The following is a 27713-nucleotide window of genomic DNA, read 5'->3' on the forward strand; positions in this document are numbered from 1 at the left end:
AAACTTTTTAAACACTCCCCAATATCAATTAGGCAGATTGTCCCAGATTGTAAATTTTTTTTCAATCAAGTAATTTTAATTAGTTTTATTACCAAACGAATATTAAAATCTGTCAGAAAATACCCATTCGAACAGTTTCTTAGTAGGTACGCTTTCACATAGGTATCGCTAGAATTATTTCGAGTAGTCTTCTCATATTTTTGTTTTTCTTCTTTTTTTTTTGAAGAAGATAATGACGATCTTGTTAAGTTGACTACTTCCTTGTATTTTTGATGAAATTAATTTGAAGGCGTTTTCGGATTATGTTTCATTTTCGAATGGGTTCTCTTATATAAGTGGGATGTTCTGGATAATTGTTACTTTCGGTCGTTTTACTCGTTTTGTTAGTCGATGATACAAAGAACTTTTGAATGCATATTGTGAGATTTTAAACAGCTTCATCTATTTCAGGTATGGAATTGATTTGATCATTCAACTTAATATAGTGGTTGCACTTTGAATTTTTTCTAGTCAGTTGAGTAAATATAATCTTGTTTGTAAATGGTCTTCAAAGAAATAAAATTTGAGATTATCGAAAATACAGGTAGATCAGAATCAAGGTCGTTGATCGCGAAAGGTTTCCTTATCGACAGGAAAAAATCTGACGGTGTTGAATCCGGAGACCTTGGTATTTTTGAACTCGTGGAAAAATATCAATATCTAGATCAAAGGAATTCTGAGATCCAAGAATGTGCCATTCATTTTTTTAGCTCAAAAGATTTCTGAGAACACTAGAAAATGAATTTGATGGACAATCGATACACGAGTAAAAAAAGTAAAACTTTTAGCAGCTTTTGCCTTTTGGTGACTCATCTTATGTTTATTCTTCTTATTTCAGTGAAATTTCGTTTATAATTAAATGATTCACTATAATATAATAATTGAGGTACTTGTCATTGATTCGCTTTGCATTCTCAATGCCAGCCGATAATTAGTCTAGTTCATTTTAAGAGATCGTTTAAAATCATTGGCGTAGACAGGAATGGGGGGCGGGTGAGGAGCGGTGTGGTAAAGGTTACACCGCCTATATGATTGAAAATGTGTTTTTATTTTGTACCAGGCTTTCTTGAGAGAAAGCCTTTTGTATAAAAAGACTGTTCTTTATCGTTTGTTTTCAAAACGAAACAAAAAATATTCGGTAATATCATAACTGAATATTTTTTTATCACATATATTGCGCGATGTGCATATGCTCACATTAATTCTGCACTTATAAAATTATTTCTTCAAGAATAATCAAAGAGATATTTCATTATTCTTTAATATAATATTTAATCCCAGTCCGTAATCTATAAAATTAGCTATATACCTACCTAATATGGGGAGGTGGCTACTTTAAAAAAAAATTGTCTACGCCTATGTCTAAAATAGCTCTATATCATACTGAATTACGAAATGAGGAGTGTGGGTGCTATTTATTAATCTGTTTTTCAATTAGTCGAATAATAATCCATCAGCGCTTTTCAAAGAAACTTCAACTATTGAAGGATATAAAACAAAACAATATAAAATTAACGCTTTCTGTGTTATATATATAAGAATATATATATATATAAGAATATTCAGTAAAAAAATAAATTTTGAATCTCATCATAGGATTTTTCATCATCAACGCTGTAAATTTCATACAAATCTTATAATTACTTCCTGACCAAATTAAAATGTGTTACTATTTTGTGTCATCTATATTTTGTAAAAATTATTGATCAATTTTTTTTTTTTGAGATTTGAATGTTTAGATAATTTCCAAGAAAATAAGATCGTTTGAAGGTATTAACAGATTTTACTACCACACAACAAAATATAAAATTCTATATAGGAAAAATATTCTCAACTTTCTGTATATATTGCAGTCAATTCGATTACCAACCAATGACAATTTTGAAGGTGTATTAGAAAAAAAACTTTCATAAGATAGGTATTTTATATTTTCGAACAAAAACTTTTCAAATATATTTTTTGAAATAGGAATTCAATGTAAGTACATAAAATAAGGCAACATCGAAATACAAATAAATTATAAAAAAATAATTCCTATCTAAAATTTCACTGAGCGTTCTCCATAAAATTATTTCTGTATTTTTTATTTTGCCATTCAACATTCCCATTTCCTGTCATTCCTTGACGACTTCCTCGCTATCTGGTAAAAATTCATTGTCATTCATTGGCTGCTCCTAAATATTCTCATTTCAAAAAATTTGACTCCATTGAAAATTTGGACCTTTGGATGTTATTAATGTTGGCTTTAATTCTGTCTGCAACACTGGAGCTATTTGCAGATTTTAGTAGTTGCTTCTGTATGAAGTTATCATCATGTTCATCTATAATTTCAGGTTTATTATGTTCTTCCTTATACCTCTTGAAGCTTTTAACATTTTCTGCATTTCTGACTGCAGCATATTCCATCATACTTTTACGTAGAGCTTCTTTCTCCTCTTCAGTTAATTTCTTTTTTTCTCCCTTATCTTGATTTTTTGTATTTAAACTATCAGATCGATAACTATCTTTTGAATATGATAATTCATTTTTACTCTTATTTTGTTCAGGAGTATGAGTTTTATATTTTGTTGATGAGTTGTTCTTCTTTTTTGTACAATCATCATCATTTGATACTTTTTCAACATTTTCTCTATTTCCCTTCTTGTGTCTATCATCTGAGTCAGAATCTGAAGTAGAATTATATTTATCACTTTTACTTCTTTTGCAATCATCAGAATCAGAATTTGTTTCATCTTTGTATTTTTTACTCTTTATCTTTCTATCATTTGAGTGCGAAACAGTCGAAGCATTGGATTTGTCAGCCTTTTTTTTGTTTCTATCATCGCAGTTAGAATCTGACTCATCCTCATATTTTTTTCTTTTGTAACTCTCGCTGGAGTAAGAATCTTTCATAGGCTTGGATTTATCATTTTTCCTCTTTTTATGTCTATCATCAAAGTCAGATTCTTTCATAGGCTTGGATTTGTTACTTTTTCTCTTTTTATGCCTATCATCACAGTCCGAGCTTGATTCATCCTCAGATGTTTCATTTTTTCTTTTTCTGTAATTCTTACTGGAGTAAGAATCTTTCATAGGCTTGGATTTAACATTTTTTCTTTTTTTATATCTATCATTGTCAGAATCTGAATCAACCTCATATTTTTCGTTTTTTTTCCTTCTGTTTATCTCACAGGAGTAAGCATCTTTCATATGCTTGGATTTGTCACTCTTTCTCTTTTTGTGTTTATCATCGGAGTAAGAATCTGAGTCATCCTCATATTTTTCATAATATTTCTTTCTGTGTCTCCCATTGGAGTAAGAATTTTTCATATGCTTGGATTTGTCACTCTTACTCTTTTTATGTCTATCATTACAATCAGAATCTGAATCATCCTCATATTTTTCATTCTTTTTCCCTTTGTATCTCTCGCTGGAGTGGAAATCTTTCATAGGCTTGGATTTGTCACTTTTTTTCTTTTCATGTACATCGTCAGAGTCAGAATCTTTGATAGGCTTGAATTTTTCACTCTTCTTTTTTTTGTGTTTATTATCATCAGAGTTAGAATCTGACTCCTCTTCGTATTTTTCATCATTTTTCTTTTTGTATCTTCCATTGGAGTACGAATCAGTCATAGACTTGGATTTGTAACTCTTCCTCTTTTTATGTTTATCATCGGAGTCAGATTCTGACCCATCCTTGTACTTTTTCCTTCTGTAATTCTCATTAGTGTGAAAATCAGTCATAGACTTGGATTTGTAGTTTTTCCAATTTTTGTGTCTATGATCGGAGGCCGAATCTGACTCATCCTCATGTTTTTTATCCTTTTTCTTTCTGTATTTACCATTGGTGCAAGAATCAGTCATGGCATTGAATTGGTCACTTTTTCTTTTATTGTGTTTCTTACCCGAATCAGAATCTGATTTGTCCTCATATTTTTCACGCTTTCTTTTTTTGTGATTATCTTCATCAGAAGATGACACAGACTTTAAATTTTTGCTTTTCTTCAATTTTCCATGGTTTTCTGCATCCGAATCTTCATATTCACTAGAATTACCTAATAAAATGTTTTTCAAATCATCTTCTGATAATTCATTTTTTAGTTGATTGAATTTATGCATCAATATAGTGTCTAAAATTGCTTCATCATCTTTCATATCACTACTTAATTCCAATTCTTTGTAACCATGTTTTTTTCCCAACTGTTGATTTAGAAGTTTCAACTTTTTCCTCAATTTCTTATCAGTTTTATTCTTTTTAGAAAGTAACATATTTTTCTTCTGCAACTGGGCTTCCATAGCTTCTTGTAATTTCTTCAATTGTACAGGGTTTTGAAGAAATTGTCTTCTTGTTTCTTCTTCTTGTCGTTTTATGAGAACTAACGGATCTTCTTGTAGTTTTGCTTGTAAATCAACCTGTTCGCTTTTCACTATTTTGTTATAATCTCTAATAGATGGTGGAATGCACTCGTGTTCTACATGATTTTTAGGAGGTGCCATATATTTATCAACCTCCTTTGCTGCTTCTTCTCGATTGATTGACTCAAGAGTTTTATCCACAGTACGCCCTAGTAAGTAGGCTTCTCTGTCAACTAATGCAGTAGGTCCCTTATACATCCAATCAAGCTTTTTTTCTTCATTATTGGAGAACATTTTTCGTGAAATATGGTTTTTCTTCTTTAAAACTTGGGAATAATAATAAATGTTGTTGCCAACTTTTCATCTGACTAAATGAGTCCTTTACAGGTTATATTTGATAACCACTAAACCACTGTAAGGTTATTGAAAATATTTTCTTTTTCTTCACAATATTTTCTGAACAAGTAAGATCTGTTATAAATTCACTTTCGGAAAATGAGATGATGTTCAATTTCTTCAATCAGTGTACTCAAACCTTTTATAATTAATGATTATGCAAAATTAATACCGATGAGATTTTTTGAACTTCCGAGAAAACACGAGTATTAGCACGTTCGGCATCAATACCACAGAATACTAAATATATATCAATTAGCGATTCAAGTTCATCTCCAAGCCACCTATCGGAAGAAACTGTAATATCGGCTTAAGGTACGGTAGGAGTGAAAGCTTTGACGGCGTGCATTTCTGCATTTTAAATTTTTATATTTTAGTGTTCGAGGAGTTATAAGAGTTGTGTTCTAGAGTTTCATCATTTATCTAATATTTATTTCAACATTATGGATAGTGATTACTGCCCTAAAATAACGAAATCAAAGGTGTTTTGTTGTGTTTATGGATGCAACAGTAGAGCAAACAGAGAACCCGTTTCATTTAATAAGTGGAAATAGAATAACTGGAATTTTATTTCAAAAAAATATTTTAATTTTTCAATTATTCATTACAAATATGGTGTAACATTTTCTCAATATGGTTTTTTTTCAAAGAAGTTAACATATTATATGTGTATTCTTCATCAAAGGGCACCTTAATTTCAATGAATGAATTATTGCTTGAAAAATAAATAATAAAGTGGCAAATGTCTAAATTTAGGATTGCAATTCCCACCTGCACCTGTGCAAAGTATTTATGTTTTTTTTCAGTTCATAATTATTATTCTCTTTTATAATATATTTACAATTCCCCAAGTCAGAGGCTTGCTTTGCTGAAATATAAAGATATTTTTTTTTTAATATTATTTTCAAGATGTTGATGAAGAATTTGTTACCTTTGAATGGACACTTTATTTCTAAAAGACCATAGGGCTTGCCATTCTTTAACAAAATTCCGTCAGCAGAATATGCCAGCCATGGTTCACTTCTACATATCACAAGACCTATTTTTTGTATAGAAAACCCTGAAACCTTTTCGGGCCATTGGCTCGCATTTAATGCTATGTTTTGTATAGATATTCGAAAAATGCTTGGGAAAAAAATATTTACTACATTTCTCTTCCCAATCATTTTTCGAAAAAGTATATAAGTCATAGCATCGTGAGCCAGTAACTCTATACTTCCTTTCTTCTTCCCATTGACCTCTATCTTGCATTGTCGATACACATATATCAATACTGTCAAACATAGTTAACTTCTGATACATTGAGTGCATCTAAAATTAATTTCAGACCCAAAATTGTAAAAATTCTGCATGAAAATGGAATTTTCTGCATTTCTGATAATGGTTCCATATATTTTCATGCAAGATCCTTCCACATTCGGAACCTTACATAACCTAGTCCTGAAAATCACTCATTACAGTATTACATACGACATGAAAGTTATTACCTACTTATGAATTGCAATGCTCGATGAAGGCAATCTGGCAATTAAAATATTTCTAATATCTTCTCTTCTTCATCTTGAGATGTTATCAAGGGTCTTTTTGGGACTTTGTCCTTAAGGCATGGTATTTTTAGAAGAGGTAGTGCTTTATATTTATTTCCAGTCTCTTTTTTTTTCGTTTTTCCACCAGCATTTGATATCAGTGCTTGAAATATTTTCCAATTTGAGGAGGTCAGTTCTGAAATGATAAAAACCAAAGGAAAAGCAAAAAACCAACAATTATATTGTGTCTATATTATTGTTCAATTGGAAGTCCTGATTCAGACATAAAATAAATAAAAATTATACAACCTGGTAAAATGTAAGAGAAGAGCTGATATATGTTTACATCTGCCTCCTAATCCAGCCTTACAAGAACAGCTGAAAGCTGATATTGTTGCAGTTTCTTTAGTTGTTATTATTTTTCCTCTGATTTCATGAGGATCTGCTGAAAGGGCTGAAGTCTGCAAGCATAAGCCGAACAATTCTAAGCATAATACTAATACTTTTACCTATATTCCCACACATAATTACATGCATTCAAGACCGCTTCTCCTAAAATGTTTATTTTTTAGATAATGGACGATTATTCTTAAATTAGAATGAATTCACCTTCTATCACATTCCTATTATTTGGAGTTGCTTTCAAATACCGGAAATATTCAGTTAAACTGAGGAATACACTATTTTCTTTGTCCATCATATTTCTTTCTTCACAAATAACACTCAAAATATTTTTGTTTACAATATCGAATATCTTACCTTTAGCTGAAAAAGCATGCTGAAGAGGGCGCTGCCTACCCTTGAATCGGGAATCATTGAACTTAAATGGGTTTATTAATTCTATGATATCAATAGGTGTGATATTTCTATGTAAACAACATTTGAATTTGATGTGGGCGCCAAAGCCCATAGGGAAAAAGGAGTAAATCATGAACTCTAGAAATCAAGGGAGGGCGGTTTCTTTTAAAGTGTCTAATTTTATTTTAAACTTTTCTAAGAGTTAGTGGCCACACCTGTTCTTCTAGACATCTCAATTTCAACATATAAATTAATTATAGAAAAATGTATCTTGATAGTTGAATATTACGGCGTTATTCACTGAAAACCATAATTTCTTTAGTTTTAGAAAGAAATAACAAGTTTTGAGATCTGGCAACATTATTGTATTTAGGTGATACTTTATACAGCGTAGTTACATAGTAACAACTGTTAATCTACTCAACACTTAAAACTAAAAATTCTACTGCTAAATTGAAGTGTGCTGTGAAATGATACTTATTCAATAATATACAATGAGAAAAATATTTGAATCGCTTTCCAAAAAAGATTAAGTGCTTGAAGCATGCAAATTGAATTTGGAATGTAGGCAGAAATTGAGAGAGAGAGAAGAAAAACTTTATTGAAACAATGTTTCAAAGGGCTAACGACCTAGGTCTTCCTGCCCATATACAAAGTCTTATTTTACAAAGTATAAAAATGTAAATAAAAAAAAGAGTTTAGTTTTTGAGGTGAGTAAATTCATTGTATGTATATTAAAAGAGTGTGTTGCGTTTTTCATCTTTGGTTCAGCAAGTGTTCGAATAGAGGTAGTTCAGGTAGTTTTCTTTTGGAGACCTGCAGGGGGGACATCTGATGTACAAGTAGCTCAATTATATTTAGGTTGTGTTGTTTAATAAATTTCTTATTCAGTCTATGTATCCTGTCGGCTATTGGTTCTATTTGGGTTTTTTGATATAAGTACTGGTTGGATGGATTGTGGAGTGGATTGTTGGGATGTCTCAACTTGGTTATTTCCCGTAGACTGTTTCGTTCCGTTACCTCAATAATTCTCATCGTAGTTTTGTTGCATGAACCTAGAATCTGATGACCATATTCAAGAAGAGGTCTGCAGATCATTTTGTAGATGTTTGACGCTGTTTTTGTATCTATGCCTTGATCTTTATAAGTGAGTGACCTGAAGTGACTGGCTCTCGTGATAGTGTTTTGTTTGGTGGAGTTGATTGTGCATCTTAAAGTTGAGTTTACTATCAATTATCATGCCGAGGTATCTACAGTTTGTTACAGGCTTCAATGTAGTATTTTCCAGAGTAATTGTGGGCGAGTTATGGAGGATCTTGTGATAAAATATAATAAATTTTGTCTTCTTGGGGTTTGTTTTTATTCTCCACTTGTTCATCCATTGGGTCATCTTCTCCTTGATCTCTTCCAGTCTTTTCATCGTGTCCTATATAGTTTTACCGGCAGAAATTGATTCAAATCATGTTATTCAGAAATGTAATTATTCCATATGATGAATACTTACAAACACAGAAAAAGCAACTCCAAATTTTTAATTTTAAATCTTTCAATTATTCGGTTTTCATGACAAAAAAATAGGAAAATAAATAACATGTTGTACTGATTTCAGATAGTCATAATATCTAATATCACTATACAACGTTTACAATTATAAATTAAAGACAAATATGAACACCTCTTGCACTATTCTAATTATCTTCAGTTATTTACATTAAATTAATATCGATTTATTATAATCAATATCTCACTTTTGAAAAAAGGATCAGACTTAGTATTATTGGAATGAATCCATTCAAACAATTTTATTCGGAACTTTTTTCAGCTTTAGATCAATTTTCAATGATCGATTCAGTTATTCTATAAATGAATAAGGACAAAAAGTGGGAGATATTTATTTATAATTTATTCCTGACCCTTAAACAGCTAAAAGCTGGTATCAGAGCCTACATTAACATTTATCTCTCATAAACATAAACATTTCTCAAATATAACTCATATCAGCCTTGTAAAAAAAACAAACATTAATTCCCCATATACAATAACAATAGTAATATATAAAGAAATTATCGAAGTTCAGGAAACTCCTTGAGGTCATGGCACATTTCTCCAATATTTCCACTGCATGTTATTTCCACAGGAATAGAATTGAAAACATCCCTAAACATTGGAGAATTCTGTTCGATACATGTTCTTGCATAGTTTTTTCTCATTTCATTTTTACTTCCGACGTTATAATCATGCTTTTCATTAACTATGCATAAAGTGGCTTGTGTTCTTAATAAGGTATTCTTCATTTTGTAAACCAATTTCGTCTGTTCCAGTTTTTTCAGTTCATTTATGTTTAATGTCGAAGTGTACCAGAGTATCTTGGAGCATTTCCCCAACAGGGAATTAAATATCTCAGCTAAGATTCTATAAAACTTCTATGAAGTAATTCTCTCGATAAGTTGTCTAATAGATAAGTACATCTTTTCACAGCTCTTACCATTGGAGATATCTTTTTTAATAGATATTTTATATGAGACCTCCAACTTAACTTATTATCTAGAATTAGACCCAAATATCTATATAATATAATATATATTTATTCCATAAATTATAAACAATATCAAATATATTACAAAATCATGTTCAATCATCGGAATAAACAAAATACCTACCACAGAACCCATCACAGACTTGATTTTTATCCTATTAATTAAAATGTTTATATCACAGATTATTTTGTTTTTTTGATTGAACAATATATACAGTTTTATCTATATGAATACTTAGTTTATTGTAGAACAGCCATACGTAGTACATTTCAAGATCACAATTGAATGAATTGAATTAGGTTTCCTAATTTCGAAGCAGTTCAGTGAAGTGAATATTGCTCAAGTAGGTATACTATTGATACAACTGATGTATACATATAAAAAAAATAAAAAATTCTCACTGGCTCCATTCGAAGTGACACATCCTTCTTCATTTAACTTTGCTACAGTTAAAATAAACACTTCCTCGACAAAAGTAGCGGACAAAATCTATAAAGTTTCATGCACCAAAAATAAACCGAAAAAACATTTCGAAAATTACAATATTGACTCGTTCCTCCTGAAACATTCTTCAAGTTACACCTAACCTACAACCTCCTTACAAAATCATGTCCGAACTTACACATCTAAAGAGGAACCGATGAATTAAAAACTTGCGTAAACAATAAACCTTACTAATATTTTTCACTTTCTCTTTAATTTTTTGCTCTTCTTTAATTTCCCATGTTTTTCTGCATCGGAGTCTTCATATTCAGTAGAATATAATAGAATACCAGGAACATAGTGGAAAATAATGACTATTACAAATTTGTTAAAAACCTTAAAATGTATGTAAAAAATAACTAGGATCTCATAAAAAATTATGTGTTATATACAGGGTGTTTCCTAAACATGCGGCAAAAATTCAGGGGGTTGTTCCTTGGACTATTCTAAGAATATTTTGTCCTTTGATGATTTTTGAAAAACCTATTTGTTTCGAAGATATAGGGGAAACAAAATTTCAGATAATAACATTTTATTATGAAAAATTACATGAAAATTCAACTCAACCTACAAAAACTGTTGAAAATGACCACCTCTAGCCAGCATACAAGCATCCAATCTTCTCCTCATTGACTGCCGAACCCTTTCAAAAACACCAGGATCATTTCTTATTAAGTTACACCCAGCAATGATCCGATTTCGCAAGTCTTCCACATTTTCTACTGGAGTGGTATAAACTAATGATTTTAGATGGCCCCATAGGAAATAATCTAAGGGGTTTAAGTCCGGGGAACGAGCAGGCCATAAATGAGGTCCACCTCTTCCAATCCAGCGATCTCCGTATGTTAATGTTAAAAACTCACGAGCAACCAAACTAAAATGCGCTGGTGCACCATCGTGCATAAACCACATTGCATGTCTTATTGCCAATGGTACATCCTCCAAAAACAGAGGTAACGTTTGTTCTAAAAAGTTGCGATACACGTCCCCGGTAAGTCTTTCTGGTAAAAATATCGGCCCTATTAGGCAGTCACCCACAATACCAACCCAAACATTCAATGAGAACTGATGTTGAAAACGATCTTCAATTACCTCATGTGGATTTTCGTCGGCCCATACGTGGTTGTTATGAAAATTTCTTATTGCATTTCTTGAGAAATTCGCTTCATCGGTAAAAAGAATCAGCGTCAGTAATTGAGGAATTTGAACTAATGTGGTTAAAAGCCATTGACAAAATGCAATACGTGGGGGAAAATCAGTAGGAATAAGTGCCTGAACGCGTTGCATATGGTATGGGTATAACAAATTGTCTTTAAGAATTTTCCAAACAGTCTTATTACTCACATTCAAAGTATTGGAAATTTTTCGAGTAGAAGTACTAGGGTCTTCTTCGATCATGTCCAGCACATTCTCTTCCAGTTCCACCGTTCTTACTGTGTTTGGTTTTCCTGGTCCCCCCATTTTTTTCAATGCGCCTGTTTCATGCAGACGTTGATGAATATTTTGAAACAATTTTCTGTCAGGAATATTACGCCCAGGAAATCGTACAACCTCCTAGCTTTTAATGAATTTCCATCAGCAAGTCCATAAATGAAATGCATGTCAGTCATCTCGGTGTTTGTATAGCGATTCATAATAGTCAAAGATAAAATGTTAATTGCTAATACATCACAAAACGAATTCAAATGAAAACCGTGTTTAATCTGTATTCCTTTACCATCTGCACTTATCAATTTTTAGTCAAAAAACTGGCCGTTTTTAGTAATTGGAATGTTGTTAAACAAATTTAAAAATAAATTGTACCTACTTAGTAAACACAGTGCGGTACGCATTTTTATTTAAACTATTATTAATTTTAAAAATATGAAAAATGTTGTTCGCCCTGTATCTTCGAAACAAAGAGGTTTTTCAAAAATCATCCAAGGACAAAACATGCTTAAAATAGTCCAAGGAACAACCCCCTGAATTTTTGCCGCATGTTTAGGAAACACCTTGTATATTAGAATTTAAAGTTTATTTTTGTAACAATTTACAAAGGCTCTGACACCAACATTTGTTGATTAAGAGTCAGGAATAAAGATTATTATTATTATTATTATTAATTACCTAATAAAATTATTTTCAAATCATCTTCTGATAATTCATTTTTTAGTTGATTGAATTTATGCATCAATATAGTGTCTAAAATTGCTTCATCATCTTTCATATCACTACTTAATTCCAATTCTTTGTAACCATGTTTTTTTCCCAACTGTTGATTCAGAAGTTTCAACTTTTTCCTCAATTTCTTACCAGTTTTATTCTTTTTAGAATGTAACATTTTTTTCATCTGCAACTGGGCTTCCATAGCTTCTTGTAATTTCTTCAATTGTACAGGATTTTGAAGAAATTGTCTTCTTGTTTCTTCTTCTCGTCGTTTTATGAGAACTAACGGATCCTCTTGTAATTTTGCTTGTAAATCAACCTGTTCGCTTTTCACTATTTTGTTATACTCTCTAATAGATGGCGGAAGGCACTCGTGTTCTACATGATTTTTAGGAGGTGCCATATATTTATCAACCTTCTTTGCTGCTTCTTCTCGATTGATTAACTCAAGAGTTTCATCCACAGTACGCCCTAGTAAATAGGCTTCTCTGTCAACTAATGCAGTAGGTCCCTTATACATCCAATCAAGCTTCTTTTCTTCATTATTGGAAAACATTTTTTGTGAAATATGGTATTTCTTCTATAAAACTTGGAAATAATAATATTGTTGTTGCCAACTTCTCATCTGACTTATTTATAAAGTCATTTACAGGTTATGTTTGATAACCACTGTAAGATCATTGAAATTATTTTCTTTTTCCTCACAATATTTTCTGAACAAGTAAGATCTGTTATAAATTCACTTTCGGAAAATGGGATGATGTTCAATTTTTTCAATCACGGTACTCAAACCTTTTATGATTAATGATTATTCAAAATTAATACCGATGGGATTTTTTGAACTTCCGAGAAAACACGAGTATGAGTAGGCTGCGACTAATAGTTGGCAAGTATTTCAAGAAAGATTTGTTTAAGAAAATTCTATGGTGCTAATCTAGAACATAGAAATTGCAAAAGATTTATTCTGTGATCTAGGATAGTCCTTGTACGTACCATAGATAAATACAAAAGTAGTACCTCTTATCATTGTTTAAGGAGAAGATAGTTGGTTACTCGCCCTGCATAGGGCATTGGATGTGCGTATGTGGCGGTACCTATTAGAATTATGTGGCAAACTCAGAATTTTTGGGGTCCATCCTAATGCGCTCTCTAGGCGGCTATTTCTATAATCATTTGTCGGTAAAGAGGTTTCTACATTGGGTATAAAACTTGACGTGAAGAATAAATAATCGGAGCCAAGTAAAGTATGTAGAAACACTTCGATGTTGAATAGACTGAGTTTATGACCCAGGTTTCGAGCTTGGGATTTTATTGCTTTGGTCGTAACGGGGTTTGTTTATGTTAACCGATTTCGCTCATTCTATTAAGGGCTTACATACAGTTAGAAGGCTTCAAAAAGACGGATTTTCAAGAATTTTTTTCGCGTAGACTATTCAATTTATTAATTTGAAAATTGGTGTACATATTAAAATAACCTTATAATATATTAACATATTTTTTATTTGTCAAAATAATCTTCGCGAATGTTGCTATCGCCGATCTCCTAGAGCTCCGCAAAAAAAAACAATTTTGCGGTGATCACGATATCTCTGGACCGGATTATCTGAAATGAAAATCTTGAAGGGAATGTATGATCTGATTTGCGTTTGAAAAGAAATACTGTGATTGGAGAAAAATAAGTATAAGATTATTTTTTAGTCTTTCGAAAAGAGAATTTTAAATTTAATTAATTGATTATGTAAAATTGTTATCAGTGAATAGTTTCATGTCAAGGTTATCTACCTCAAATAGGTAAATAAAATATTGGAATACTGCCAAAAGAAAAAGAAAATTTGATTTAAAAAAACTATTCTCTTTTTTGTGAAAATCTCATTTGTTTTGTGATAGGACGTGAATGTTTAATTTATGAATATACATATAAGACTTTTTCAGCTGAATACTTGATTCAAATTATATCGAATTTTGGTTTGCAAAGAGATTTTTCATGAAAATAAAATTATAAAATTCCATATAAGTTTCCCCTCTCAGATCGGCGTTAAGCATTGAATAATTTTCCTCAGGGCCCCCGCAAGGGACATCAACGCCCGCGTGCGGAACATATTTTGGCGCCCCTCGAAGGGGGGAGGTGGAGAAAAGTACTACTGTATAATCGGAAATTTTTTTTTTGAAGTTTTGTTGAGAATTTAGTATAGAATGGTTGAAAATCTATCAGCTACCTTCATTGCCTTAAGAACTTTATGGTGTTATTTGTAACATAATACATTTCAAATGTGTTTCAAAACTTAAGCTGTATTCTTCTCAGGGCCCCCGCAACCGCGCGTGCAACGCGTGCACCGCACGCGGGCGCCACTCTAATAGGGCGCCAAAACCTCTTATAGACCGCATGAAGAACCGATGGACCAAAGGTTTTCGAAAAAAATTCTTTCAAATTTTTCTAACAATTTTTTTTCCAAACTTCTGTCTTGCAATTTATACAAGTTTCCGAACGTCGGCGTCGCGTCGCAATCGGTATGAAATAGCCAGATATTGGTTTACAAAAACGCATACTCGATGCTAATCCTACGGCATTTTTTGCGCCATGTGCTGCATACAGCTTAAATTTAACTGAAAATGATGCTGCTTAGGTTTCAAATGAAACAGTGGACTCTTTTGATATTGTACAAGAACTTCATATATATTTCTCTTCATTCACAAAAATATTGGAATGTTATAAAAAAGCATGATCCTCAATTACATCTAAGTGATACTAGATGGTCAAGTCGAATTGATGCTAAAGTTTCATTTGATTCAAATATGTGATAGCCTTTTAGAAATAGCAGAAAATGATACTTTTATCATAGAAACTAGACATAAAGCAAGTTCTCTTTTATTGAATATTCATTCTTTTAAATTTATTTGAAGTATAATAATTTCTTATAATGTTTCTTTCCAGATTAATATTGTAAGCAAAAAGATGCAAAGTGTAGCGATTGACATTAAAGTGTACCAAAACTATTTGAAGAATTTACTAGATCATTTCAAAAATTATTGGGATGATAATGTTCTCGAGGAAAAACTTGCGGAAGCTGGAAAACTAGCGGCTGCTCTTGAGATATCAAGGTTTTTCTCTATTATATACTGTAAGACGAAAGTATAAACCAAAATTGTTCGATTATGAACAAACGGATGAGGCACCTCAAGATCCAAAAATCGCTTTTGAAATAAATTTCTTTTTGAAAATAACTGATCAAACACCAAGGTTCTCAAATAGTAGTTTTGATATGATATCTGATTACGATAACGTTTTTTGTTTTATTTGTGATATTCCTAAATTAAATGATGAATATTATTATTATCTATTAAAATGCTGTCATGCTCTTCAACAAAACTCACTGATCAGGAAAAAAAGAGGCTGACGTGAAAGAAAATGATTTATTCAACAAGATAGAAGCCCTAAGATTGTTTTCATTATCTGAAGTGAAAATCCTATTGAAATTCTATAATATATTTTTGAAAATAATCTTACTTCTTCTCTACCGAATCTTAGTATTGCCTCAAGAATCCTTCTCACATTACCTGTGTCTGTTGCTTCTGGTGAGTAATCATTGACTAAATTGAAAATAATTGAAAACTATTTGAAGTCTACCATATCATAAGAAAAATTTTCTGGATTGGCAATCTTAGATATAGATCAAGAGATACTCGATAAAATTGATTGATTGATTATATAAAAAAAATGCAACAGCCAAATCTAGAAAAACATCCATTCAATTTCTGGATTGATCCTAATTAAATGTTTATGCCATTATGAATAATTTATAGAAGAATACAGCTTAACTTTTGAAACACATTTAAAATGTATTATGTTACAACTAACACCATAAAGTTCTTAAGGCAATGAACGTTGCTGATAGATTTTCAACCATTCTACACTTAATTCTTAACAAAACAAAAACAAAAATACGATTATCCAGCAGTGCTTTTCTCCACCTCCCCCCTTTAAGGGGCGCCAAAATATGTTCCGCACGCGGGCGTATATCTCCCTTGCGGGGGCCCTGATTCTTCTATAAATTATTCATAAAGGCATAAACATTTAATTAGGATCAATCCAGAAATTGAATGGATGTTTTTCTAGATTCGGCTGCTGCAAATTCTTTTATATTATCAATCAATTAATTTTATCGAGTATCTCTTGCTCTATATCTAAGATTGCCAATCCAGAAAATCTTTCTTGAGACATGGTAGACTTCAAATAGTTTTAAAAATTTTTAATTCAGTAAATGATCTCTCACCAGAAGCAACAGACACAGGACACAGGTAAAGTGAGAAGGATTCTTGAGGCAATACTAAGATTCGGTAGAGAAGAAGTTAGATTATTTTCAAAAATATATTGTAGAATTTCAAGAGGATTTTCGCTTCAGATAATGAAAACAATCTTAGGGCTTTTATCTCGTTGAATAAATCATTTTCTTTCATTTCAGTCTCTTTTTTTCCTGTCATCAGTTAGCTTTTGTTGAAGAGCATGACAGCATTTCAATAGATATTTGTCATTTGATTTAAGAATATCACAAATAAAACAAAAAACGTTAACGTTATCTACTATTTAAGGAACTTAGTGTTTGATCCATTATTTTCTAAAAGAAATTTATTTTTTCGGCAACTGTCCGCTTACGCTCGTCCTGGAATTTTGTCTATTCGTCCAAAAAAACCATATTTTCCGGACTTGTTACGTAAATTACTATTAAAAGCGATTTTTGGATCTTCCGTCTGTTCATAATCGAACAGTTTTGGTTTATACTTTCGTCTTACAGTATATAATGGAGAAAAATCTTGATCTATCTCAAGAACAGCCGCTAGTTTTCCAGCTCCCGCAAGTTTTTCCTCGAGAACATTATCAACCCTATAATTTTTGAAATTATCAACTAAATTCTTCAAATGGTTTTGGCACACTTTAATGTCAATCGCTACACTTTGCATCATGTTGCTTACAATATTAATCTGGAATGAAACATCATAAGAAATTATGATACTTCAAATAAATTTAAAAGAATGAATATTTAATAAAAGAGAACTTGCTTTATGTCTAGTTTTTATGTTGAAAGTATCATTTTCTGCTATTTCTAAAAGGCTATGACATATTTGAATAAAATGAAACTTTAGCATCGATTCTACTTGACCATCTAGTATCACTTAGGGGTTTTAGACGTAACTGAGGATCATGCTTCTTTATAACATTCCAATCTCTTTGTGGATGAAGACAAATATATATAAAGTTTTTTACAATAACAAAAGAGTCCACTGTTTTATTTGAAACCTTAGCAGCATCATTTTCAGTTAAATTTAAGCTGTGTGCAGCAACATAGCGCAAAAAATGCCCTAGGAGTATGCGTTTTTGTAAACCAATATCTGGCTATTTCATGCCGATTGCGACGTTCGGAAACTTGTATACATTGCAAGAAAGAAGTTTTGAAAAAAAAAATTGTTGAAAAATTTGAAAGAATCTTTTTCGAAAACCTTTGGTCCATCGGTTCTTCATGCGGTCTATAAAAGGTGTGGCGCCCTTTTAGAGTGGCGCCCGCGTGCGGTGCACGCGTTGCACGCGCGGTTGCGGGGGCCCTGATATTCCTCGGAAGGTTTCCAATCAATGAAGTTGAAGTACACCAAACTATGAAATGTTAACAAGATTTATTTTTCAAATTCTTATACAGGATAACAAAAGACGTCAACATTAAAAGTTCTTATAACTAAAGGAACGGAATTTCTTCAATATAAAAATGGCTGGTAAAACAACGTTTTTCCTACGCAAAAATTTATACGTAGCAGGTCCCTTATAATATATGCTAAGAGCCGTTTTCTTCTCATCAGTCGTCCACAATTTCCGTTTTTGAGATTTGAATTGCATTGCAACTATAGCTCTTGAAAATTCTGGCTAAAGTGTTGTATCTGGCTGCATTTTTCTTGAAACCTGGAGTTTCTTTATTCTTTTTTTAGCTTCAGTCACTTGGGTTTTCAGATTGTTGTTTTTTTTCCTCAATTTTTGTAGTTTTTCTTTCAACGATTTGATTTCTTCTTCCTTACTTTTCTTCCTTTTTCCGTCCTCAAACTCATCAATAGATGGAAGATCTACCAGATCTGCAATGTAAGAGCTATCTGCAGAAACATTATTTGTTTCTGGTGAAGATGAACGGTTTGTTGAAGGAAAACAGAAATCTCTATTTTGGGGGAGGTAAACCTTCGTAGGGTTTGATGTTGTTTTGCGGGAATTTCCGATATTGCTTGTATTGATCTGATTAAAAGTATTTTCAGTTTCTTCAGAATACCTCGAATTTGGTCAATGGGGAAATACATAGTTTTTTTGTATTCGTGTGAAATGAGTTTGTTTTCAATGGCTTATGAGAATGCGGATTAGAATGCTCTCGATAGAGTTCTGGCAAAACGAATTTAATATATAAACAATATTTTTGTAATCGTCTGAAATAAGGGTATTTTATTATGTGAATACAACAAAATATTGAAAAAATCCTTCTTTCAAAGAAATTGAAATATCTGATAAAATTGTGGAATAATTTCTTGGGGGGATATATAATCAGCAAACATTAAACTTTCGATTACTACTGGCTTTGTTTTTTTAATCGGTAAAAGAGGAAATAAGCATTTCTTATCAATGATTTTCTCGTTCAGTATACAAATAACAAATATGGTATACACTGTTGAAAATAATTTCTCGCTCGTTATTTCCAAGTAGGTATATCGAGTTTGATTACGGAGCTCCGAATTAAAATTATATAATGAAAATTAATTAATTTGAAATGTAACACCCTACACCATTATATGGTAATTGGGCTTTTTGATAATATTTATATAGATATATCAATGATTCATGTATAGTTATACAAAAAATAACTCTCGGTTTGTTGGCACCCTCCGCTCCGCGTCGGGAGACAACATAACTTCGTGCTAAAATCTAATACTTTTTCCCTTGTATAATACACAATTTTTTTCTGTGACAGGAAAAACGACGATCTTATAGTGAAAGAAATATAACTTTTCACGAAATTTATCCGGCAAAAAAGTGACTACTTTTTTCCCGGATATATAATCTTTACACTCACTTTTTTCCCGGGAAAAAAGTAATTTCGAGAAAGTTATATTTTGTTACCTGTCAACAGAGATAGAATGTCTAATTTTTTTCCCGTGCCAAATTTTTTTTTTATTTCTGTTTGAAGGTAGGACGACGAAGCTTTTAAAACAATATTATGACCAAAAATACGATTCGAACAATAGCTCTACCCTCAGAGTAAGAAGTAAACAGTTTACTTCTTACTCTGAGGCTCTACACTTTTTCATGCAGCTAGCCGGCATGCGGCAAGGGTAATAAAAATTTATTGCGGCCAAGAGAATTTCTTCCGATGCCTGCTCGACGACAGAAAGATGAATAAAGATTGAACAAGAAACGCACTAGAGACATATGTTGTTCACCATACCCAAAAATTAATACTCGTCTGAATTTTCAACATTGCACATAGGCAACCCATCATGTTGGGCCTCTTCCGGAGTGGCGCCCTCTAACGATATTGCCCAATATCCTCCAATGATATTTGAACCGAAGTAACTAACTATCTTCTCCTTAAACAATGCTCTTATCTATTGGCCGTAATTTCCTTTTTTCCCAACTCCCACAGTGACTTAAATAAAACACAGTGGCGACACGAGTGGTCTCGTTTTTGATTGGTTGTCGGTGTCTGAGCCTAAATATGGCGGCTTTTTGTTTACAATCTACGTTTAACTGATTTTTGTTATTTAATTAAATGGCTATTGTTCCTAGTTCCTATTTTCATGGAAATTACAAAAACTATTTTTTCTGTCATATTTTTATGTAAACAACATTTGAACTTGACGTGAGCGCCAAAGCCCATAGGGAAAAAGGAGGAAATCATGAACTCTAGAAATCAGGGGAGGGCGGTTTCTCTTAAAGTGTCTAATTTTATTTTAAATTTTTCTAAGAGTTAGTGGCCACACCTGTTCTTCTAGACATCTCAATTTCAACATATAAATTAATTATAGAAAAATGTATCTTGATAGTTGAATATTACGGCGTTATTCACTGAAAACCATAATTTCTTTAGTTTTAGAAAGAAATAACAAGTTTTGAGATCTGGCAACATTATTGTATTTAGGTGATACTTTATACAGCGTAGTTACATAGTAACAACTGTTAATCTACTCAACACTTAAAACTAAAAATTCTACTGCTAAATTGAAGTGTGCTGTGAAATGATACTTATTCAATAATATACAATGAGAAAAATATTTGAATCGCTTTCCAAAAAAGATTAAGTGCTTGAAGCATGCAAATTGAATTTGGAATGTAGGCAGAAATGGATTCAAATCATGTTATTCAGAAATTTAATTATTCCATATGATGAATACTTACAAACACAGAAAAAGCAACTCCAAATTTTTAATTTTAAATCTTCCAATTATTCGGTTTTCATGACAAAAAAATAAGAAAATAAATAACAGGTTGTACTGATTTCAGATAGTCATAATATCTAATATCACTATACAACGTTTCAATTATAAATTAATAAATTAAAGACAAATATGAACACCTCTTGCACTATTCTAATTATCTTCAGTTATTTACATTAAATTAATATCGATTTATTATAATCAATGTCTCACTTTTGAAAAAAGGATCAGACTTAGTATTATTGGAATGAATCCATTCAAACAATTATATTCGGAACTTTTTTCAGCTCAAGATCAATTTTCAATGATCGATTCAGTTATTCTAAAAATGAACATAGATAAGGACAAAAAGTGGGAGATATGAATAGTAAGATCCTTATTTGAATGGATTCTCACAATTGAGAATGTTAAAAAAAACTTAAATTGCATAAAACTAGAGATTTTATATTCTTTTTAGGAAGTAACAATCAAGATAAATTATAATAAAGTGCTCAGAGAGCGAAGGTACTTTAACAATCTAAACATCTAGTTCTACTATTCGCAACAGCCTCTTGTGTAAAATGTTTTGTCGCGATCCAGGTCTGGACCACGATAAAGCGTTAGATTTATTGGGTGGTAGGGAATATACCCTCAAAATATTAAGAAGAGAAAAATGGACAATCCGTTGCCCTTGGACAAACACACTTCTTACGAATAACCACAATGAGGTGGCAAGTGTGGTAATATTATGGCAATTGTATGTGATTTGATAATGCATATATTGAATTTCATATTTATACTTCGTTCTATAAGGTAATAATGGCAAAATATTTGATACAAATCAAGATGAGTAAGTTTTATGAAGGCAGATATGCCAAGAACACAAATATTCCTTCAAAATTTGGTCTGTTTAAAATTTAGTTTAGAACATCATTCGCTTATTTACTGCACATTTCGATTTATCATTGTCAGTTTATCGATTATTCTTATGAGATAATTACATTATGGAAAAGATTATTACCTATGTAACTCAATGGTAAACCTCATCATATTGATATTGAAAACAAATATTCACTTGTAGAACTGCTTTTTTTTTTTAATTTCTTAGGGATATCAGTTATCAAGTTTTACTGCGCTATCACTAGTTTATGGTTTAACATACATCTGACAAAAAATATTAGGACATGAAACATTTTGCATTTAATCTCCTTATAAGAGAAAAATGGAATCCAAATTGTCGACATGTTTTATTGGAAAACATTTCCTATTAAGTATTTAGGAAGACTTCTGGAATCAATACCATCTATTCAGTAAGCAGTGCCAATGAAAAAAGAAATAAAATAAATGCTCATGGCATATAGATAAACTTGTGGTTCAATGTATTTCATCAGTTATTTTTCAATATAGTTCAATAATATTAATTTTCATGTAAAAAAAATTGTATATCTTTCAATGAACAAGAAGAATGAATAAACATTTGGACATAACTTTACTGATTTTTGGTCCCTTTTATTTAGGAATATCTCTGTTACATGTCGAACATTTTTAGGTACCGTGTTAAATAATTATTTATACTGGCAATGCATCTCTTGCTCGGAACTATAAGAACTCTAATTTGACAAGATAGAATTAAAATTTGTGGGATTACAATCAGGATTCCTAATTTTGAAGCAGTTCAATGAAGTGAATATCGCTCAAGTAGGTTTACTATTGATACAACAGAATAGCACTTCTACAATAAATCTTGCAGACTTGGAGAATCCTTAAATTTTTTGATATGTCTTTCCAGAAATCAATCGGAATAATTCATGCTGATTTCTTGATAGATTGAATGCGTTCATGTGGTTCATGTTTGGAAGTCTTGCAAAAATTAAACGCTTTAAGTACCTATCTTCACCAAATTCAGGGTGTCGAGATTAGGTGTAAAAAACTGATAAACTAGGTAGTACCGATAAAAGTAAGACAAATGTTCTTACAAATATGGGTTCTAACTCTTTTTATTTCCCAGAGTCAGTGTGTTGAAATTGGAAAAAATAATTTGTTTATTGAGTTTATTCCAAAATGGTTGAAGATATTTTTAATACTCAAAACATTCACACTGTTCCTAGACAGTTAATTAATAATGTTTCTTGCATCTTTCAAACATTTCCTGTGGAGTAGGTAGATAGGTTGATAATAAAAAGTTTAACATACTTTAACAGTCTGTGTCTTGGAAATGAAAATGGTTAGGATTCATGGTTACAGAATGTTTATTCTTATATTTATTAGTATTATATAGCCTATCAGTTTGTTACATTTACTCGGGGACACGTTGATGTATACATATCAAAAAAATAAAAAATTCTCACTGGCTCCATTCGAAGTGAAACGTCCTTCTTTGTTCAACTTTGCTACAGTTAAAATGAACACTTCCTCGACAAAAGTAGCGGACCAAGTCCATAAAGTTTCATGCGCCAAAAATAAACCGAAAAAATATTTCGAAAATTACAATATTGACTCTTTCCTCCTGAAAAATTCTTCAAGTTGCACCTAACCTAAAACCTTCTCACGAAATCATGTCCGAACTTACACATCTAAAGAGGAACCGATGAATTAAAAACTTGCGACAACGATAAACCTCACTATCCGTCAGAGTTTCATGGTCATTTCGAATACTAACACGCGCACTTCTTCAACAGTCAACAGGCACTCTCCAACTCCTGAACCACCCGTTGTCTCTTCGCCTGCCTCTTCCTGAATTCGTTGAACTCCTCCTTCATGGCCTGCACCCTCGCGTCTATGTTATCGTAGCGGCCGCGCACTGTGCCAAGACTCCTTCTGGAAGAAACGGGCTCCAGGTCGATGTCCCGGGAACCTATGGGAGTGGACGGTGTTGGGGTGGGGGTCGAAGGATCGAACTCATAGTGGCCGTCCACGCTCCCCACGTCAACAGCCTTGTGAAAAGGCTCAGACGTAGAAGGCGATGATGAAGCCATCTCCAACCATCTTCCGACTACCAGAGGTGGTGGAGGTGGTAGAGCCGAAGGTGGCGGGGGTGGTGGTCTGTAAGGCGGCAGACGCCATTCTGTAAACGTGCTGCCGCTCTGGCTGCTCTGGTTCTGCGTCCCAGAGGTGTTCTTACTACCGAAACCGCTGGAACTCGATCGGCTCTCCGGAGATCTATCCAGGTGGTCTGGCGATCCTAACTCTGGTGCGCTTCTTGCGATTCTGGCGTGTCTAGGAAGCAGTCTGGCTCTAGGTCTGGTCCCGGTGATGGCTGGATAAGGCGGGGGTACCCTTATCCTGGAGTTTGGGCTGTCTCTGATGGGGTGGACTGGGATGAACACCTGCGACTCCTCGTGGATGGCTCTCAAAGACGGCAACTCCTGGGAATACCTTTCATGCATCGATCTGAGCTGCACAAATCCTGGAGGAGTGGGATAAGAACGTTCTCCGGAGCTTGGATACCTCACGGAGCTCAAATCGCTAAAGTACATTGGTGTCCAAGGGGATAAAAGCAAGGCGCTGGAAGTATCCGGAGAGCTGGACTGAAACTTGGGAGTTGCCGGGCTGTATATGGTAGGTATGGGTTTCAGCGGATACTGCGTCCTGTTGGCTATCCTCAGCAGTCCTTGAATTCCCTTGGAGCTCTGACCGGAAGCGTCGGATCTTATGCTGAGCTGGCTGGGGTACCCTACCAGCGGTCTCCTCCACGAGGCGCGGTTCCTTACGCCCTTTCTGGAGGGTAGGAAGCCTCCATCGTCACTACTGCTTGCATTGGAAAGACTTTCAGCCCTTAGACTCAGTAGGGAGTCCATTAGGATGAACCGGCCGTCTGCTGCTCTTGATATGCGCGCCAGAGACTTCGATGGTGATCCCGGATGGAAGTAGTCAGGGTGCCAACTTAGACTGCTGCCGGAACGGCATCTATCTTCGGGCCAGATCCAATTCAGGACGAAATGGAGTATCTTCAGACCTGGTATTCCGCCTTTGCTATGTCTGCGGGATTGAATACAAGATAAGAGAGGATTCTAAGACGGGTGCTAAGGGTTGGACATGCATCAAGCACTAATTGTAAAAGAATAAAGCATATTTGCGTGGATGAATTTGACCCTTGATATTTCTAACCCCACATAACCTAGAAACGAGTGTAATCGAGATTATGATTAACGAGTCGGTCCTCTGAGTCCATATTTTCTAGAGCAAGGATGCAGAAAAGTCTGAAAATACAGAGTAAATCTATTTTATCAATTTCTTTTCGGGTTAATTCTACCAAAAGCTCAGCTATCCGAATCTCAGAATTTGCACTCAATTATTCTTTATATGCGCAAATATGCAAATACTCATCCTTACCAACATTCTCCAATACAGCGAACAAACACAACATCAATCAACAACATGCAAGTAACTTTTATCGAATACCAGAACAAATTCTCTTGAATAAGAAACATTTTTGTAGAAATTCAAATCGGTCTGCTGTGAATATGGAATAACTTTAGATTCTAAATATATAACAATTTTTAAAAATTACATTTTGCTTTGGTGTCTATATAGAAGTTAGAAGCTCCGTGAAAAATTTCAAGCTGATCATATTATCTGAACCATAAAAAATTCAAGAAGAATATAGGAAATAAAGTACTAAATATTTCCGTGATCATGTTTGATTCGAAGTATATGTTTGTTTGAATCGAAGTACCTACACAACTTGTGGGACAGTATTTGCCCTGTATTTGAATAATAACCATTACAATCATCTCTCAAAATTTCGTGTAAGTAACTAAACCAGAACCGAAGGAATTTCTGAAGAATATCGAAAAACAAAAATCCAATATTTCAGAGATAACAGATCCGAGTTGAAATTTTGTGCGTACATATAGAATAGCAATTGCAAGCTTCGTGCAAAACTTTTCAATAGTAGCGTTAGAACCATATAAAATTCTAGCGGAATAGCAAAAATATTCAGATTGAAATTTGTATGTGTGGCATATAACAATCTGTAAACATCGAACTTTTGACTGGCCACAATCAGAGTCGAGAGTCAAGTTTAGATTATCGATTATCCTAACTTGACTAGAGCTCTTGATTGGTTCATTCAAAAAGGGTAGAAATAGTTACAAGCAGTTATATTCGAAGCAGATCTTCATTGAATAAAAAAAAATAATAAATAAATGGAATTGTGGAACATCTAACTACAACGAAATGTGTTTTTGTCTTCCACAGTACGATTGAGAAGATACCAAAATTCTTCGACACAGAATTACTGCCGAAGAAAAAGTCACTCAGCAAGCTTTGAAAAAAATCAATATATAAGTGCAGTAGTGAGTGCAAGTAAGAAAGAAGAACTATATACATGTGGAGGTGCGATCTGGTGATGGCATTTCAACATCCTCTTGGTTCTTCACCTTTTTTCCTCCTGTGCAGATCCACATGGCGGCAAATAACACACGTTTGGGATCAAAAACTGGGTAAATGCAGAAATATGTGTTTAATAAAAAATGTTTAGGTGTGAAGATGTCATTGAATCAGATAAATGACGGGAAGTGAAGAATTTTTGGACCATATAGATGGCATATTGAAAAGCGTCTAGTGAAAAGTTTTCTATCCTGAATCCTTATAGTATTCAGATATTGTACAGAAAAGATTATTTAAAAAGGCCAGTTTCTTGAAATTTAACTTTTGTACTTCTTGGTAATATTTAAATATTTTTTCCAACCCCGATTTACACTATGCTTTTTTTTTCAGGTCTATTTCTGAGCCTCGTAGTGTCTAGTCATGTTCCGACGACCTGTCGATCAGAACTGTCGACGAGATCGTCAGTTCATTATTTTTTATTTGAAGCTTAGTTAAGTATGGGAAATGGCTTTCCGTGAATTTGGCTGAATTTTTGATATGTTGTAGTTCTTGATGAACTGATCAGAAAAGTCCCTAGCCACAAATCTCAAGAATGGACAGTTTTCGAGATATGGAGCTTTGAAAATGGATTTTTTGCAATTTTCGGGGTTTTTGCTCATCAATCGGGGAGCTCTTATTTCTGGTTTTGATGGAATTTGGATGTTTGGCGGCCAGAACCCGACTGAGAAATTATCTTCCTTGGTTATATTAGGCACCGCCATTGATAATTTTTTATACACTGCTCCACGTTGGCTATGAAATGAGATACAAAATCCAAGATCTTCCATACATCTTTTCATGCCACAAGATGACGCTAGAATAATTCACATGACCGAGAAACGAGATATTGTGAGATTTTTTTAAGAGAGACCATAATAACTGAATTCTCATATATCTGATGTCCAATAATATCAAATATGTTCATAACCAGGCATCGCGAGCTGTAATGGGGGAAAATGGGAAAAGCATAATCATATATCCTCAGGGATAACAATTGTGATCACTATTGATGTCATTTACATATGATACGTGATTTGTTTCTCATAAATCTCGATAATCTGACAATGGGGTGCCAAGACATTTTCCTCAGAATGTCTCGAAATTGATGATAGCATCCCACAGACAAACGAATCCGTGAAAATGACTGCAGTTTTGATGCAATATAGTACTATACGGGTAGAATTTAGAAGTCCAAGTGTTGGAAGCTAACTATGAATGGAACTTCCGATATTAACCCATGAATTCTTGAAAATATTTTTTTTTTCTATGAACTTTTTAAACTTCACACATACGAATGAATACTATCTAATAATATGATCGTTGGCAAAATGAATGAGTAGATCAATCAAAAACAATATAATAATGAGAGTAACATTCATAATAATAATAACAATAATGATAATGAACAAAAAAAGTTCATAGAAAAAAAAAATTATTTTCAAGAATTCGTGGGTTAATATCGGAAGTTCCATTCATAGTTAGCTTCCAACAATATGGACATTGGACATTGGACATCTATATTCTACCCGTATAGTACTATATTGCATCAAAACTGCAGACATTTTCACGGATTCGTTTGTCTATGGCATGCTATCATCAATTTCGAGACATTCTGAGGAAAATGTCTTGGCACCCCATTGTCAGATTATCGAGA

The 27713-nt window shown here is 33.0% G+C and overlaps 3 protein-coding genes and 3 long non-coding RNA genes across 26 annotated transcripts in view; 2 read left to right on the forward strand and 4 right to left on the reverse strand.

Annotated features, from left to right (window-relative positions):
* The first annotated feature begins 231 nt into the window (after positions 1 to 231).
* LOC123684753 lies at positions 232 to 26589 on the forward strand. The gene is made up of 3 exons (XR_006748178.1): positions 232 to 450; positions 25889 to 26133; positions 26411 to 26589. It is a non-coding gene; the product is annotated as an uncharacterized LOC123684753 (long non-coding RNA).
* On the reverse strand, positions 1980 to 4966 carry LOC123684748 (protein starmaker-like). The gene has a single exon (XM_045624173.1). The coding sequence runs from the start codon at positions 4666 to 4668 to the stop codon at positions 2224 to 2226; it is 2445 nt and encodes an 814-aa protein (XP_045480129.1). The 5' UTR covers positions 4669 to 4966; the 3' UTR covers positions 1980 to 2223.
* LOC123684752 lies at positions 5023 to 5206 on the forward strand. Its single transcript, XR_006748177.1, has 2 exons — positions 5023 to 5085; positions 5148 to 5206. It is a non-coding gene; the product is annotated as an uncharacterized LOC123684752 (long non-coding RNA).
* On the reverse strand, positions 5336 to 6985 carry LOC123684751. The gene is made up of 4 exons (XR_006748176.1): positions 6906 to 6985; positions 6262 to 6848; positions 5702 to 6210; positions 5336 to 5638 (listed from the first exon to the last, which is right to left on the reverse strand). It is a non-coding gene; the product is annotated as an uncharacterized LOC123684751 (long non-coding RNA).
* Positions 9940 to 13137, reverse strand: LOC123684750 (pre-mRNA-splicing factor CWC25 homolog). 2 transcript variants are annotated; one of them, XM_045624174.1, is made up of 2 exons: positions 12220 to 13137; positions 9940 to 10279 (listed from the first exon to the last, which is right to left on the reverse strand). In XM_045624174.1, exons 1-2 carry the CDS (start codon positions 12813 to 12815, stop codon positions 10258 to 10260), a joined length of 618 nt encoding a protein of 205 aa, XP_045480130.1. In that variant the 5' UTR covers positions 12816 to 13137; the 3' UTR covers positions 9940 to 10257. The 2 variants fall into 2 exon arrangements, with proteins under 2 accessions (XP_045480130.1, XP_045480131.1); XM_045624175.1 differs by having other exon boundaries at positions 9940 to 10274; positions 12215 to 13137.
* Positions 20385 to 27713, reverse strand: part of LOC123684747 (protein turtle) — a 216420-nt gene continuing 209091 nt past the window's right edge. For 15 of the 20 annotated variants that reach the window (XM_045624157.1, XM_045624156.1, XM_045624162.1 and 12 more), the window contains one exon: positions 20385 to 24667. In XM_045624157.1, the coding sequence (XP_045480113.1) occupies positions 23368 to 24667 (1300 nt within the window). In that variant the 3' untranslated portion in view covers positions 20385 to 23367. Of the gene's footprint in view, positions 24668 to 26018; positions 26130 to 27713 lie in introns of all 20 variants that reach the window. The other 5 variants (XM_045624168.1, XM_045624172.1, XM_045624169.1 and 2 more) reach the window with 5 other exon arrangements.

Source organism: Harmonia axyridis, chromosome 7 (assembly GCF_914767665.1).
Source record: "Harmonia axyridis chromosome 7, icHarAxyr1.1, whole genome shotgun sequence".
NCBI lineage: Eukaryota > Metazoa > Arthropoda > Insecta > Coleoptera > Coccinellidae > Harmonia > Harmonia axyridis.